General features: G+C 48.3%; 1 protein-coding gene across 1 annotated transcript in view; it reads right to left on the bottom strand.

Annotated features, from left to right (window-relative positions):
• Nucleotides 1-13756: 13756 nt before the first annotated feature.
• Fhad1 (forkhead associated phosphopeptide binding domain 1) overlaps nt 13757-16148 on the bottom strand; it is a 110404-nt gene continuing 108012 nt past the window's right edge. Inside the window, exon 32 of the mRNA XM_038334024.1 lies at nt 13757-13867. Within this exon, the coding sequence (XP_038189952.1) occupies nt 13757-13867 (111 nt within the window). The remainder of the gene's footprint in view (nt 13868-16148) is intronic.

The raw sequence follows: 16148 nt of genomic DNA, 5'->3' as shown, positions 1-16148 counted from the left end.
GATGCCAGAGACTGAACCCAGGGCTTCAGGCCTGCTGGGCCATCGCTTTACCATGTGATCCACGTGCCCAGCCCCATTTTTTGTTTTGTTTTTGAGAAAGAGCTCCACTTTGCAGTCCAAGGTCTTGAACTTGCTATGTGGTCTAGGCAGACCTCAAACTGGAGATGCTCCTGCTGCGGCTTCTTGGGTGCTGCCATCACGGCTGTCTACTATGCTCCCAGCACATCTCCTGGCTCTGCGGGAGGAGGCCATGTCTTAATTAGGGGAAGTTTTGCCTCTGTTTGACTGCACTGTGGTGAGATCATGGGAAGGGGCTGCTGCCTTAAAAAACATGCGTATAAGATTACTCTGGGGCCGGGCGGTGGTGGCGCACGCCTTTAATCCCAGCACTTGGGAGGCAGAGGCAGGTGGATCTCTGTGAGTTCGAGACCAGCCTGGTCTACAAGAGCTAGTTCCAGGACAGGCTCCAAAGCCACAGAGAAACCCTGTCTCGAAAAACCAAAAAAAAAAAAAAAAAAAAAAAAAAAAAAAAAAAAAAAAAAAAAAAAAAAAAAAAAGATTACTCTGGGGTTCGAGCTGGAAATCTTTGAAGATACACATGTACGTAAAACTTTAGTTAACATTCCACTGTGATTGCATAGGTAAAATCCTCGGGAAGGAGGCTGGGTAACTTTATTAATACTTCTTCTTTGGTGTGTGTGTAGTTGAACTTGTGGAGATCAGAGGACAATTCTTTTTTTTTTTTTTTTTTTTGGTTTTTCGAGACAGGGTTTCTCTGTAGCTTTGGAGCTTGTCCTGGAACTAGCTCTTGTAGACCAGGCTGGTCTCGAACTCACAGAGATCCGCCTGCCTCTGCCTCCCGAGTGCTGGGATTAAAGGCGTGCGCCACCGCCGCCCGGCTCAGAGGACAATTCTTAAGAGTTATTTCTCTCCTTTCGTGGTGGTACTAGGGATAGCACTCAGTTAAGTACCTTTGCCTGCTGAACTATCCCAAGAGGTGTTTGTATTTTAGATGAAAGTCTCACTCTGAATAGTTCAGGTTGGCCTGTAACTCCCAGAAGTCCTCTGGTTTAAGCCCCTTGAGTACTGAGATTACCCAGCTTGGAAAGCCCTATAAACAACTCTTGGGTTACCCGTGTGTGTGTGTGTGTGTGTGTGTGTGTGTGTGTGTGTGTGCGCATGCGCATGTGCATATATATATACATGTGAATGACAGAGCCAACTTTGGCTGTATTTCTCAGGCACTCTTCACCTTGTATTTTTTTTAAATATTTATTTATTTATTATGTATACAATATTCTGTCTGTGTATATGCCTGCAGGCCAGAAGAGGGCACCAGACCCCATTACAGATGGTTGTGAGCCACCATGTGGTTGCTGGGAATTGAACTCAGGACCTTTGGAAGAGCAGGCAATGCTCTTAACCTCTGAGCCATCTCTCCAGCCCCTTCACCTTGTATTTTGAGGCAGGGTTTCTCACTGACCTAGAGACTGCAGAGTAATCTCTTTACAAAGGGTGTTGGGCATCTAACTCAGGTCCTTACACTTACATGGCAAATACTTCACAGTCTGACCTGTCTCCCAGTCCAGGCTGAACTTAATGCCTGAACCAGAGGCACAAGTAGGAGGCTACATTCTTCTTTCTTCTTGGGGTCATTGGATTTCAGGGAAGCATCTCCTCCCCCTTTAGAAACTAAAGCAATAGGAAGGAGAGAAAAAGCAAAGGTGATTGACGGGCTCTGACTGGAGACAGAACTTCCAGGAAATACCAGTTGACTCTTTATTAGAGGAAGTACCTTTACAATGGCCGTGACTTCTTCGAGGTGAGCATGGATTCTGGCAGCAGGAAAGATCTATTCTGGTGGCACATTCCAGCATCTGGTCATGAAGAAAGAATGATCTTCAGGAAAAATCGGGTCCTCAGCGAAGGATTTCTACAGAGGCTGGGGCGAGTGAGAGCCAATTCTGACGCTCTTGCAAGTGGGAGCGAGGCAGACTTAGTCATCGTTGACATGTCTCTTTTCTGCCTCCCACATTTACTTGTATAACTGTCTTCTGGGGAGGGGTGAAGCCATGTTAAGAAAAACAACAGCAGTTTGACAAAGAGAAGGGATGGGCCCAGTGGGTAGGAACAGTGCAGGCTCGAGGACCTGAGTTCGAATACCAAGCATCCACACTTAAAAAAAAAGAGCTCCAGGGAATGAGGCATCAAGATAGAGTGGGACACCCAATATCACACATGTGAGTGCATGGGTGCATACCCTATGTGCGCGCACACACACACACACACACACACACACACACACACACGAACATATGCACCCGGGCATGCCTGCATACCCAGAAAAGACAGAAGGGAGGAACAAGAAAGGGTTGGGAGAAGCTCTGGGTTAACCAGAGAGGGCATAACTCCTGGGCACATTCCGGAGTCTGACAGAACTGGGTGGTCCCTTCAGCCCTGAGATGCTGAAGAATCAAGAGAGCGATTAGTGAGGCCTGCAGAGATAAGAGTGGGTCAGAGTAAGCAGTGTGCTGTTTGCCGAAGAAGGCTCAGGAATGCTAGTGTCCTAATTCATCACCATAAACATCCCGTCACCAGGAAGCCCCTGACAGACCAGGGATGCTTAGAAGTCAAGGGATACCATCAATTCTTACTCTGGCAATGGGTGACAGCAGGGTGAGTCTCCTGCAGCATCTGAAGGCCATTCAATGGGCACAGTGAAGGTGGTAGCTGGCGTCAGCTAGGGAGCTAAGGCCCCCTTATGTGGAGAAAAGGGGGTTGTAGCGGGGACTGTTTGAAATTTTTAGAAGACAATGCATGCACACAGTTTTCCTTTGGAATTATCTTGGAGATTCTTAATTGACTTGAGAAGCTAGATGGCATTTCAGAATACTTGCATATGGGCTGGGAGTGTAGCTCAGTGGTAGAATCCTTGCCTAGCACGCATGGGTCTCCGTGTTTTATCCTCAAAATTGCTAGGAAGAATTAGTTACATAGGTCCAAATAAGTTGTGATTGTTTTCAATTGCATGTAAACATACATGTATGTATATACACATATGCATTTGTGTGTGCATGTATGCCTGCCTGTATGTGTGTGTGCACGTGTGCACATATATATGCATGTGTGTGCGTGTATGTATGTATGTATGCATGTGTAGGGGCATGTATATATGGGTGTTGGTGGTTGTACTGGGTTGGTGTTTTATCAATCTGACACAAATCTGGACGAGTCTGGGAGGAGGGAGCACCAACTGAGGAATTTCTTTATGAACCAATCTGCTGGAGCAATGCTGCATCTGCAGAGACTGAAGGACTGGTTACAGTTCTGCGGGGAGGTTGGAATGTTGCGGGTCCAAAGGCTTGTCACTTTATTGTGGGCCATTCCTTACGCCTTCCCGAAACCCCACACTAACATCCTGTGACTAATAGATTAAAAAACCTCTTGGAATCTAGTAATTTAGCCCACCACTAGCTTCTGCCAATCCAAAAGCCAAGATGTCATCAGATAGCATCTCGAGCCTATAGGAAAGCTTCCCCGTCTCACTGTACTGCCTCTCTGATGGTGGACTCACCAGTGTGTTCTAAACTTGCCTCGATTTATGACACTATTTGTTCTGCACAGCTATAAAAACTTTCTGATACTGTTTCTGTGTTGGAATATGAATTTGGGATGATGTAGATCTGGCCTTGAATCTTGGGAAACAGAGGCAGGCAGATCTCTGAGTTTGAGGCTAGCTTGATCTACAGAACAAGTTCCAGGACAGCCAGGGCTACAGAGAAAACCCTGTGTCAAAAAAAACAAAACCAAGCCGGGCGGCGGTGGCGCACGCCTTTAATCCCAGCACTCGGGAGGCAGAGGCAGGCGGATCTCTGTGAGTTCGAGACCAGCCTGGTCTACAAGAGCTAGTTCCAGGACAGGCTCCAAAGCTACAGAGAAACCCTGTCTCGAAAAACCAAAAAAAAAAAAAAAAAAAAAACACACAAAAAAAAAACCCAAAACCAAACCGAGCAAACAAACAAACAAACAAAAACCACACACACACACACACACACACACACACACCTTACTGATGTTGGAGGGTCCAGCCCACTGCTTCAGTGCCTGCCTCCAGGTTCCAGGTTCCTGCCTTGACTTCCCTTCGGTGATGGGTGGTTTTCAGGATGAGCAAGCCAAATAAACCCCAGCAATAGAGAGCAAATCAGAACAGTGGTGGTGGTGGGAGGGTGTGCCATGGTGCCAGGTGGAGTCGGTCTTCACCTTCCACTACATAGGGCCTGGGGATAGAACTGAAGTTGGCAGGCTTTGCCCGCAAGAACCTTTGCCAGCTGAACCACCTTACCAGCCCCAAAAGGGGATTTTAAGTCACAGGCGAGTTAATGTCTAAGTTCAAGCTGAGTGAGACCCACGTCTTAGTGTTGGCAGCAATTTCCTCTGAATTGAGCATTCCTGGCTAGAGGGGTGGGGTGGGGGGCTCAGGAGACCAGGTAGTAAACAGACCTTAAGAGTCCTGGAAAGAAAGCTTCAAAGCTCAATAGGCTCCTCCCCAAAGGACAGTAAACAATTGCTGGGAGCGACTGAGCTGCTTCCAGGTGCCCTCCAGGGTTGCAGCTTTCCCCAGTCCTCACCTGGTGGTCTTTCCAGCTAAGCAGGACCTTAGTCATCCACCGCTCCTGTAAATACCGCCCCACCCAGACGCCTGTAACTTCAATAAACTCACTGGTTCCTCAAGTAGTTTAAATTGGTAGAATGGCCACCTCAGGTTGTCACTGCTCCTGACTGGTTTGTTTATACAACACTTAGCTATTTTCATTCTTTAAGAAAATGTGCGGGGAAAGGTACCTTAAAGCCTAGCTCCTCTGGCTCCGTAGTGCCCTTCTGGACTCCTTCCAGAGACGGTACGAATATGGGCATAAGATCGAGAATTTTCTGCTGGCACCAGCTACTCTGGGAAAGCAATGCAGGGCGGCTTGCAACTAATCAAGGCATATTTGTGAAGCGTGCTGGCCCCCGGGTGTGGCCGGGGATTCTTCCTGTTCTAGGCTAACCGGAGACTGATGTAGGGTGTAGGAGCTGAAGTGTTGAACTGGGAGACTCCCTGGGACCCCACGGAGTAAAGGGGAAAGGTCACAGCTCTACAGCCACGTTACTTTGGGCCCCAGCACTTAACTAACCATCGCGCGAGGGTTGATAAAGCAGCTGATGCCCTGGCCCCAACCAGAGTTCCGGGGTGGCCTTTGTACCCTTCCTCTCAGCTCCAGCGTAGTACCTAGCCTAGCCTGAAGTGAAGGGGGGGGCGGGGGCGGGGGCGGGACGGGGGCAGGGGTGAGGGCTGGGGGGGGGTGTGAAAACATGATAGTCCTTGATGTCCTGACAAGACTGGGGACACACTGGGTGTTTTCTCAATGTCCCCTCCAGAGCATCCAGTGGCCCACTTTTAGGTCTCAAGGTCACTGCCAAGAAAGAGAAGCTGCTGAAGTGACACCTCTGAACACAAGCTTCTCAAGTGTCCCTCCCTTGCTGTCTCCCAGGAAGTGAGAGCGGCATCAGTTGGGGCAGTGACATGCTGGCCTCTGGGCATCACTGTGACCCAGAGGTTAAGTAGCTCTCTGCTCAGCAGACAGAAGGAATAATAATAGATAGAAGGTTCTGGTAAACACCGCATGTGGTCACCGCAGGGGCACCTGGGAATTTAGGACACTGTAGAATTAACACATAGTGGACCAAAGCAGAAATAGGTGAAAGGCGGGGTAATCCGGTGTCTGGGACAAGCAATCTGCCAAAGAGCTTAACGGAGGAGGAAGCGGGTGACTCAGCAGACACTAGGAAGTGCAGGAGTCTGAGGGTAGCATCCCTTCAGGCTGGGGTGGGGGCGGGGTGGGAGGGGTGCCTACTCTTCCAGGTCAGGCAGAGCTTCTGTGCAGATGACTCACTAAGGGTAAAGGCAGTATGGATGTAAGATTAGGGCCTGTGCCTGCCCAGAGCACTGGGATGGATGGGCTTGGTCCTCTGGGAGTTCCAGGGTCTCTCTAGGCAGCCCAGGCAGGTCTTGAACTCACTATAGAGCTTAGGTTGGCCTTGAACTTTGGATATGCTTCTTGCCTCAGCCTCCCCTATCCTGGGATTACATCCATATGTCCATATTCATCCCTGGCTCTCCTGGAGTTCTTGAGAGGATCAGGCACAAAACTATGTGACCTGTTTAGTGCTGCTGGAGGTACACGTGACGCTCAAAGTGACGCTCCATGGGGGCTGGCGAGAAGGTTCAGGTGGTAAAGGACTTGCCATGTGAGTGGGAGGACCCATACTCAATACTCATGTAAAAAAGGTCAAACAGGGAAGGAATCTCATGCCTATCAACCTAGTGCCGTGGGGGTGGAGATAGGATGCCTGAATTGACTGGCCAGCCAGTCCAGTTAAACTAGTGACTCCAGGCTAAGCGAGAGACCCTGTCGAAAAGTTAGGTAGAGAGCGATTGATGAAGACACTTGATACCCATCTCATGGTGTTCACCCATCTCGTGGTGTTCACCCAGCTCGTGGTGTTCACCCATCTTGTGGTGAAGACGGTCATCATGCAGCTACCTGGTGGCCAGCCACACAGCGGGTAGTGGCCATGCACAAGCTGATCATCTAGCCTTGAAGACAGTTTAACATGAGCACTGGGAATTCTGCTCCTTCTTATAGATAAAGATTTACTGAAACACAGCCATGCTCATCCATGTACCTCCTTGCCCCCGAGACAGAAAGAAACAGTGTTCGCGGAGACGCCATGGCTGATCGTGTACGACTTTTTATAGAACAGGCTTTTGTTCACTGGCTAATGTTGTCTCCACCAATCAGTGTGCAAACAGTGGGGGCCTGGACTTCCCAAAGTAAAATGGCATACTGAAGAAGTCTGGATTCCAACACTTGCTGAGCCCCCTTGGGCGAGCTATTCACCTACCATGGACTCTTCATTTCACAGCCAAAACAGGAGCTGTGCACAGAGGGAGGAGTGGGATCATGCCTGAGATCATGTGGGATCATGCCTGGGGTGTGTCTAGCACCCCACACAAGGACACTATAAAAAACAGTTACTGTCATTAGTTATCAGATTCCAGCTGCCAGGAGAGGGTCATTGCCACACACAGCTCCTGAGAGAATGCCCAGTAGTAGGCCCTGACAAAGTCGATCATGTGACCATTAAAGTGACCTCGTCATTGGAACATACCCCCACATCAATGACTCTAACTTCCTTCAGTTAAAGTAGTATGTCAGAGGGCTGGAGAGATGACTCATGGTTAAGAACACCTGCCACTCACACAGAGGACCAGAGTTCCGTTCCCAGCACCCACATCCAGAATCTAACAACTGCAGATCCTGGGAATCTGATGTCCTCTTCGGATCTCCATAGGCTCCTGCACAGATGGGCACAGTTTACATCTAAGTGATAACTTAAACATTTTAAGAAGCCATAGATCAAGAGATGGCTCAGCCATTGAGAACAGTGGCTGCTCTTCCAGAGGACCCAAGTTCAGTTCTCAGCACCCACATGGTTGTGCACAACCATCTGTAACTCCAGGGCCAGGGAATCCGACGCCCTCTTCTGGCCTCCACAGGCATTGCTTGCACATGGTGCACAGACATTCAAGCAAATACTCATACACATAAAATAAAATTTAAAAGCTGTAGATTACAAGATGAAGTGGGCACAAGTCAATGCCAGGAGGGCTGGTACAGTGACATTCCCGGCCCATAGCAGGAGCTGTTGCCCTACTGAAGGCTAATTGTTTCCCTCAAAAGGTGACTTACCAGTCAAAGGAAATTCGCTTCTCTGACAGTAAGAACCCAGTTAAACAGAAACTAAGATTTCTGCTTCCAGATCTTGGGGTCTTAGGGAAGGGAACTGTTTCCTAAAAGTGAGATGAGACTCAAAACAAACAACCTGCTAATGTGTCCATCACGGGATGGAGGCGTGGTTATGGATTCCTGGGAACAGATGGGCAAAGAGAAACATTAAAAAGAAAGAAAGAAAGAAAGAAAGAAAGAAAGAAAGAAAGAAAGAAAGAAAGAAAGAAAGAAAGAAAGAAAAAAGCCAGCCACATAAGGTCACAAATTGGCCCAAAATAACCAGAGACACCGAGAGGACGGATGCAAGCAGTGTGTCTCGATGGAAACCAGGCCAGCTTGATAAGCTGAAATATTCCATCCTGGCCTCCTGCTCAGGAGGCCCCTTGTAGGAGGGAGAGGGCCACAGTTAGTGTTTGCAGGGTTTCGGTTTCCTCGGCTCCTGTCTGTATTGCTTCCCCCTCTAAGTCCCCTGCCGAAGATCAGAAACCACAGTTCTTCCTAGGAGCATGGTTTGGAAATGAAGATCCGGAAGCTAGATTTTTTTTTCTCACCCAGACGTCTCATGACTCTGGCTTCTGCAACAGCAGGCACCGGTGATGCTGCCAAGTTGCGAGAGAAGCCACCTTAGCTGCAGAGTCACGATTCCAGGCTTCCACATGGCCTGCCACCAGCAAGGCAGAAGAAGATGTGTGCCATAGCAGGAGGAACCAAAGGCAACTTGTTCTAGTCAGGCATAGCCCACCCACTCACTTATCCAAGGTCACGTTGTTGGCACATCTCAGAGCCACCCGTGTGTGACGGGGCCAAAAAACCACTTCTGGGCTGTCTGAGCTTCTGCTTCTGTGTGGCTAACCTTTCTATTCTATTCTCTAACTCACTTCAATGCCTTTAAATAACTTAACTATTTTCCTGGGCTGCTTCTGCGTGCAGCCAAGGAATCTGTGTGCGTGCGTGCGTGCGTGTGTGTGTGTGTGTGTGTGTGTGTGTGTGTGTAGTGTATGTACCGGTGTGTGGAGGTCAGGATTCAGCCTCAGATGTCAGTTCTTAGGTGTCCCCTCTCTTGTGACTTGAGACTGGGTTCTGGAATCCACTGATTAGGTTATTCGGGCTGGCTAGGGAGCATGAGGTATCTGCCTGTCTCTACCCACCCCCATGGTTCTGGGATTAGAAGTACACATTCCACTTTTTTTATGTGGGTTCTGGGGATGGACCTCAGGTTCTCACGCTGGCACAGAAAACACTTTACCAATGAACCATCGACCCAACAGAACCCAGGCATCTGGCCCCAGCAGAAGCCAAAGGCAGGCCTTGGGGTCAGCTGCCTTTTAGTAGGGAAGGAACTAGAACTGAGAGTGACCTCCAGGCAAGGTAGCTTTCTCCTGCCGTCCAGCTGGGCATGTGCTCAACTTCAAATAACAGCAACATGGCAAGGGAGGATGGTGAAGATTTCAAGCCCCTCCTGTACCAACTCTGGCTTTGTCTACCCGAAGACTAACAGACCCGAGGCAGGTAGAGACTACAGAGGCACATACTGGAACTTGTTCTCAACAGCTTCTCTCTGGAACCCGTGGCCACCACCACACCAGTGAGCCTTGTTGGTCCTCTGAGAGGACGGGAGAGCACTGAGCTGTAACAAGCCCTGCCAAGGCCTCTCTAGGCTGAGTTTCACAATCTCACTCCCTTTCATTGATGACGACTTGCTTCTCTGCATTGGTGGATGGTTCTGCCAGGTGTGGGGGTCTTTGGCAGCCTCAGCCTCCACCTGTGTCTGATTAGTGGCATCACTCATGGTTGAGAACCGCTACCCCAACCCACAGCTTTGCCAGGAAGCAGACAGGGTAGTCGGCAGAGCTTCGGCTTCCCTGGACCTGTGCGATCATGAGGCATAATATTTGGTGTTTTATGTTGCCAAGTTTCAGGTGGTTTGTTCCGGAGCAGACACGCACCTGACTATATTGGTTTCAGTTGTGGGGACAAAGTTCAGAGACAGGCAGCCCAGTCATGCCTTAGAGTTCACAGATGCTACCAGATGCCCCCAGACCCTCTTCCTTTCTACTTTATTGTTATTTGAAGGCAGGTTTTTCCTTCTCTTTCAGAAGCAAAGCCTTCCCGGGTCTCTGACATCTGTGACAGTGTCCAGCTCTGTGTGGTACGTTCTAGCTGCAAGGGAGGAGGGAAAACCAAGACGTTCAGCTTTTAGCCTGCATTGCAGAGGAAGGAGATGACCACACAGTGACCAAGCAGAGATGGGATCTGCTTCCCAGTGGCTTCTCTCTGTATTATCCCCATGCTGTCTCTCTGGGCTTCTGGGGTTCCTTGACTCTTTATATATACATATTCTGGCTTTCCCTTCCAGAGAATTGGCTCTTTCTTTTTCTCTGAATGCAAATGGGAGTCTGACTGCTCCAGTCTTGGAATAGCATTGCATCACCATTAATCTCGAACTCACTGAGGACCTGAACGGCATCTTAGTGTCCACTTCCAAATGCCAAGGATGGAGGTGCTGATGGGCCCAGCTTGAACTGGGGGAGCGGGTGGGGAGGAGTCAGACTGGTTATAACCAGTCTGCTATGGTTGAACTGGGAGGGAGTCAGATTGGTTATAACCAGTCTTCTACGGTTGAGCCAGGAGGGAAATTGGCGATAACCATCCGCTATGGCTGATGATACAGCAAATCTGATGTGGGTTGCTGCTCTGGGGAAAGCAGGTGTCAGGAAGTGAGGTCAGTTGTAAAGGTGAGAAAAAAATATTACCATGTCTCTCTCCTTCCTCCCATCCTCCTTCCTTCTCTCCCCCAGCTCCTTTCTTTCTTTCTTTCTTTCTTTCTTTCTTTCTTTCTTTCTTTCTTTCTTTCTTTCTTTCTCTTTGTGATGCTGGAGAATGAGCCTAGAGTCTTGTCCATGCTAGACAATGTCTCTACTACAGAACCATATCTCACTGACCACACACAACTCTCTCTCTCTCTCTCTCTCTCTCTCTCTCTCTCTCTCTCTCCCTCCCTCCCTTCCTTTCTTCTTTCTCTTTCTTCCTTCCTTCCTTCCTTCCTTTCTTTCTTTCTTTCTTTCTTTCTTTCTTTCTTTCTTTCTTTCTTTCTTTTCCTTCCTTCTTTCCTTCTTTCCTTTCTTTCTTTTTTAGACAAGGTTTTCCTACATGGTTCAGGCTGGCCTTGAACTTACTATGTAACCTAGGCTTGACTTTACTCTTGTAATCCTCATGCCCAACTACCTCCTGAGTGCTGGGATCACACACCTGTGCCACCATCCTGGCTAATATGACCCTTGAGTAATCTAGAATCCAGTAGATTACTACATGGTTACCTTCAGCACATGCAAATCCTATGCACGTGTACAGCAGAGAAGCAGGGTGTGTTTTACAGGCTTTGGTTCTCAGATATGTGCCAGCTGCTCTGACTGCAGCTTAACTTAGTGATCTAGAATGGTTTTTGAACGAAAACTTGCTGTTTGGGAGTTTGAGGACAAGGGCCAATAAAATTATTCAGTTCTGGTGTGTAGGTGGCACATGTGTGTGTGTAAGTGTGCTTGTGTGTGCATGTGTGTATGTTTGATGTATGCATATGTATGTGCATGTGGGCGTGGATGTGTGGATATGTGCTTGTGTGTGCATGTGTGTTTGATATGTGCTTATATGTGTGCATGTGTATGTGTGTTTGATGTGTGCATATGTGTGCATGTGTGCTTGTGTGTGCATGTGTGTATGTGTGTGATATGTGTATGTATATGGATATATGCACACACTTGTGTATGTGTGTTTGATGTGTACATGTGTGTGGATGTGTGCGCACGTGCTTGTGTGTGCATGTGTGTATGTGTGTTTGACATGTGCATATGTGTGTGGATGTGAGCACTCGTGTATGCACTGATGCAGAAGCCAGAGAAGGCTGTGGGTGTCTCACTCCATCACTTTAACCCTTTTCCACTGAGACAGGGTCTCTCACTGACCCTGGATCTGAGCTGATGGCCAGTGAGCCCCAGCAATCCTCCTGTCTTTCCCTTAGGTCACTATGGGTGCAGGAGAGTGTACAGACAGACACACCTGGCTTTTTACCTGGGTACTGGGGATTTGAACTCAGGCCCTCATGCTTGAGCATTGAGCCATCTCCTCAACCTCCCCCTTTTGAGACAGTGTCTCAAGTTTGGCTGTCCCCAAACTTGCTACATCCTTGAGGATGACCTTGAATTCCTGCCCCCACTTCCCCTGACTCTGGAGTGTTGGGATCACAGGAATGGCTCAGTTCAGGTTACTCATGAAAAATGTTTTTGAGATTTTTTTTTAAAGAGCTTTAAGAAAGCCTTTCTTTAATTACATTTGTGTGTGTGTGTGTGTGTGTGTGTGTTTGTGCTTATGTGCGCCATGTGTAAGCAGTTGCCTGTGGAGGTCAGAAGAGGGCGTCAGGTCCTTTGGAGCTGGAGTTACAGGTGGCTGCAAGCTGTCTGACCAGTGCTGGGAACTAAACCTGGATTGTCTAAAAAGCTGCCAGTGCTCTTACCCACTGGGCTGTCTCTCCAGTCCTTCAGGAGCATCTTCAGGATCAAGTTCACCTTTCTCTCTGATCTTGAACACACCTGATGTGGAATACCACATAAAGAGTTTCCTCTCTATTCCCCAAGTATTTAACAAATATGAAGACTGTGTTTGGTTTTAGAATACACGATGTTAGCTTTCCTTGTCGACTTGACCCCACCTGGAGTCGCCTGAGAAGAGAGTGTCACGGAGGGACAGTCTACTGTGATTTGGTCTGCTGGCGTAGTTATGGGGCGTGGTAGTGAAGTTAACTGATGTGGGAAGACCCAGCCCACTGTGGGTGGCCCCCTTCCCTAGGCAAGGGTACTTGAACTCTACGAGAGTAGAGAAATTGAGCTGAGCTCAAGCAAGCGAGCAGACGTGCTCATTTCTCTCTGCTCTCGACTGTGGGTGTGATGTGACTAGCTGTTTTGAGGTTCCTGCCTTGACACTGGCAAAATGAGTTGAAACAAACCCCTTTATTCCCCGAGTTTCTTTTCGTCTGGGTATTTTATCATAGCAGCAGAATGAAACTAGAATAGAATATGAAAATATTTTTATTGTGGCTTTCAAAAATAAAACAACAACAACAACAAAACCAACCTATTTTTGTGCTTTTTTGGCTCTTTCCCCACCTAGGTGTTGCTGGCTGCAAGGCCAAGAGAGAATGGCAGTGATGGGGTCAGGTGGGTAGACAGAAGGCAGGGCACCAGGGAAGACATGAGTCTCTGTAAACCACGTGGAAATGGAATACATCTTCTTTGGGGAGTGAGTCCCTGGTCTATCCTGTAGCCAGAGACTGGGGAAACTAAGGTCGTTCAGTTCAGCAGGACAGACAATGTGAAAACTTAGAAACCAGGCCTCCAAACCCAGCTCCTGTGTTTACTAGCTGAGTGACTATAGGCAGGCCAGCCAACTTCCCGGGCTCAGCATCCTGGTCTGTGAAGTGGAGGAACGAAGGGCTTGGGGAAAGGATTAATTCAGAAGTGTATTGAGAACTGCAAAGTGCCGTAGACATGTGGGTCACAATTACGGAAGCAATGAAATTGATTGGCATTCTAAATTTATTATAATAAACTCAGATATAAATTCATTATACTGTGGTTAAGTGCTCCAAGCTTCCTCTTTGCCCTGTGGCTCTAGTTGGGTTTCTTGGCACACAACTGTATCCACAAGGCTAGGAGTCTGGGTTATAGACATATTCTTCATATACCTGAGTGTATATACATTTATAGATATTTTTTTAAAAATCCTCTCTCCATATACTCCAAAATACATAAAATATTAATCTAGAAAGCCAAACAACCAAACAGCCATCTTTAGCGTGCTATAAAAGTCCCTGGCTTACTGGAGAGTCAAACTGACTCACTCAGGATCACATGAGCCCTGGAACAGTGTGTTTTCTAGTTCTTTCTACCCGGCTTAACGAACGACAGACTCTGGCTAGACTTGCACGCCTCCTTTTTCGTCTCTTTTTCTTGGCCTGTCTTCTGGGTGATTTTCTTGCTTCCAACCTTCAATGAACAAAAAGAACAAATGCACAAAATTTGTCAATGCAGTCAGGCCTAGGCATTTTTTAAAAAATTATTTTATTTTTGTATTTTTGGGACAAGGTTTCTCTGTAGGTTTGGAGCCTGTCCTGGAGCTAGCTCTAGTAGACCAGGCTGGCCTTGAACTCACAGAGATCTGCCTGTCTCTGCCTCCCCAGTGCTGGGATTAAAGGCGTGTGCCACCACCACCTGGATAAATTTGCCTCATTTTTAATTAAGTGTATGTCTATATGTTTATGAGCACACACATACATGTACAGGTGCTTGAAGAGCCCAGAGGCAGCCGATTGCCCCTGGGGCCAGAGTTCCAGGCATTTGTGAGATTCCTGCCATGGCTGCTGGGAATCGAACCCTAGTCCTATGCAAGAGCAGTACATGCTCTCAACTGATGGGCCATCAATTCCAGACCCCTTATGCAGTTTTTGTTTGTGGAACAAAGTAAAATATGTATGCCTACAGATATGAACAAGGGGGTGCAATGACTGCACACTGCCATGCTCCCCAAAGACAAGCCTCATGCATGGGTGCCTCCTTGTTGCAGCTCACAGCATGTGGACTGCTTTCCTTCCCTCTATAACTGACGCCGTATGTTTGAAAATGGGAGCTGTGTGATGGGGGCTGCTCCTAGGGTGGGGTGTGTCCTGCACAACTGTCACAGGACTGAAGGTGTCCCTCTGGCTCTGATGGCTTGGCAAGAGAACAGGGCAGACTCTTCCGGGGGCCCTCACTCCATTCTGAGTCTTTCTCACTCCCTCTGCAGGGGACACCATGGTAGCCACAGGCCTGATGCTGCTCCCAGATCACAGCTAGGCTTTTTGGATGATGGTGGCTCCAAGGATCAGGGTTTATAGACTCTAGCTGTCGTTCACTCGCTTCCTGTCACGTGACTGGGAAGAGGTCTGCAGAGGGATGGGGTAGTTAAGTGGACAGTGTGCATGTTTGTAGTCAGGTAGACTTGTGTGTGTGTGTGTGTGTGTGTGTGTGTGTGTGTGTGTGTGTGTGTGTGAAAACAGCATCCGGTCATCTCCTTTGGTTTTCACAGGACACCCATCTCTGTTTCCATCTACACACCCCCCATTTGTGGGTAGGTCACCACAGTTCCAGAAGCCCTCTTGCGCACGACCCTCTATGTTCTGTGGACACCTTGGCCTTTTGAGTTCCTCTCTAACAGGATGCATGCTTCCTGCTGTCTCCTTCACATATGACTGCAGGCATTAGTGTACACCCCCCCCCCAAGGCAAATGGGAGCTAGCTGGTAATGGTGAGTTCCAGCTGTCACTATGTGACACCTCCCCTCACTTCCCACCGACAGCCTCTGTCAGATGGAGACCAGGCTTGGGGCCTGTCTTTCTCAGAGACTTTGGAGTCATCCTGGGAAGCTTTATTATTTTTGCAATTACGTTTTATTTGTTTGGGTGTGTGGGCATGTATGTACATACGTGTGCATGTGTATGTGTTGCATATGTGTACATGCCATGCATATAGTCAGAGTCCAACTTGCAGGAGTCTGTTGTCTCTACCTTGTGACTACTGGGGACTAAACTCAGGTCAGGAGACTTGGCATCAACGTACAGAGGTGTCTCTCTAGTCTCTGGAAACATCTCGACAGGAACGCTATCTTTTGATCCCTTTGTGCTTTAGGACAGCTTTGAAATTACCCTCAGGAGGCCCAGATCGGCGGCAGGTGGGAGCCTTATATGTTTGTTTTGTTTTAAATAATCGTATTGTTTTATGCGTGTGAGCGTGTGAGCGTTTTGCTTGCAAGGATGTGTGTGCTCTACACGCATGCCTGATACCTGACAAGTCAGAAGAAGGTGCTGGCTGCCCTGGAGATGGAATTAAGATGACTGTGAGCCCCCATGTGGGGGTTGGGAATCGAACCCCAATGATCTGCAGAGCAACAAGTGCTCCTAACTACGGAGTCAACTCTTCTGCCCCTTGTTTTGTTTCCTTAAGACAAGATTTTGCCAGGAAGTGGTAGTGCACACCTGTAATCCCAGCACTCGGGAGGCAGGGGAAGGTTGATCTCTGTGAGTTCAAGGCCAGCCTGGTCTACAAATCGAGTTCCTGGACAGCCAGGACTATTGCACTGAGAAACCCTGTCTTGAGGCCCCTCCCCCCACAAAAATATGTAGTCCAGGTTGGCCTTGAAATGGTAGATAGCCCAGGCTAGCCTTGAATCCCTGATTCTCCTGCTTCTACCTCCCAAGTGCTAGGATTACAGATCTGTGCTGCCTACCATACC

The sequence above is a fragment of the Arvicola amphibius genome, chromosome 6 (genome assembly GCF_903992535.2).
Source record: "Arvicola amphibius chromosome 6, mArvAmp1.2, whole genome shotgun sequence".
In the NCBI taxonomy this organism is placed as follows: domain Eukaryota; kingdom Metazoa; phylum Chordata; class Mammalia; order Rodentia; family Cricetidae; genus Arvicola; species Arvicola amphibius.
The sequence above is the reverse complement of the archived record's forward strand: the minus strand, read 5'-3'. Positions and strand labels throughout refer to the sequence as shown.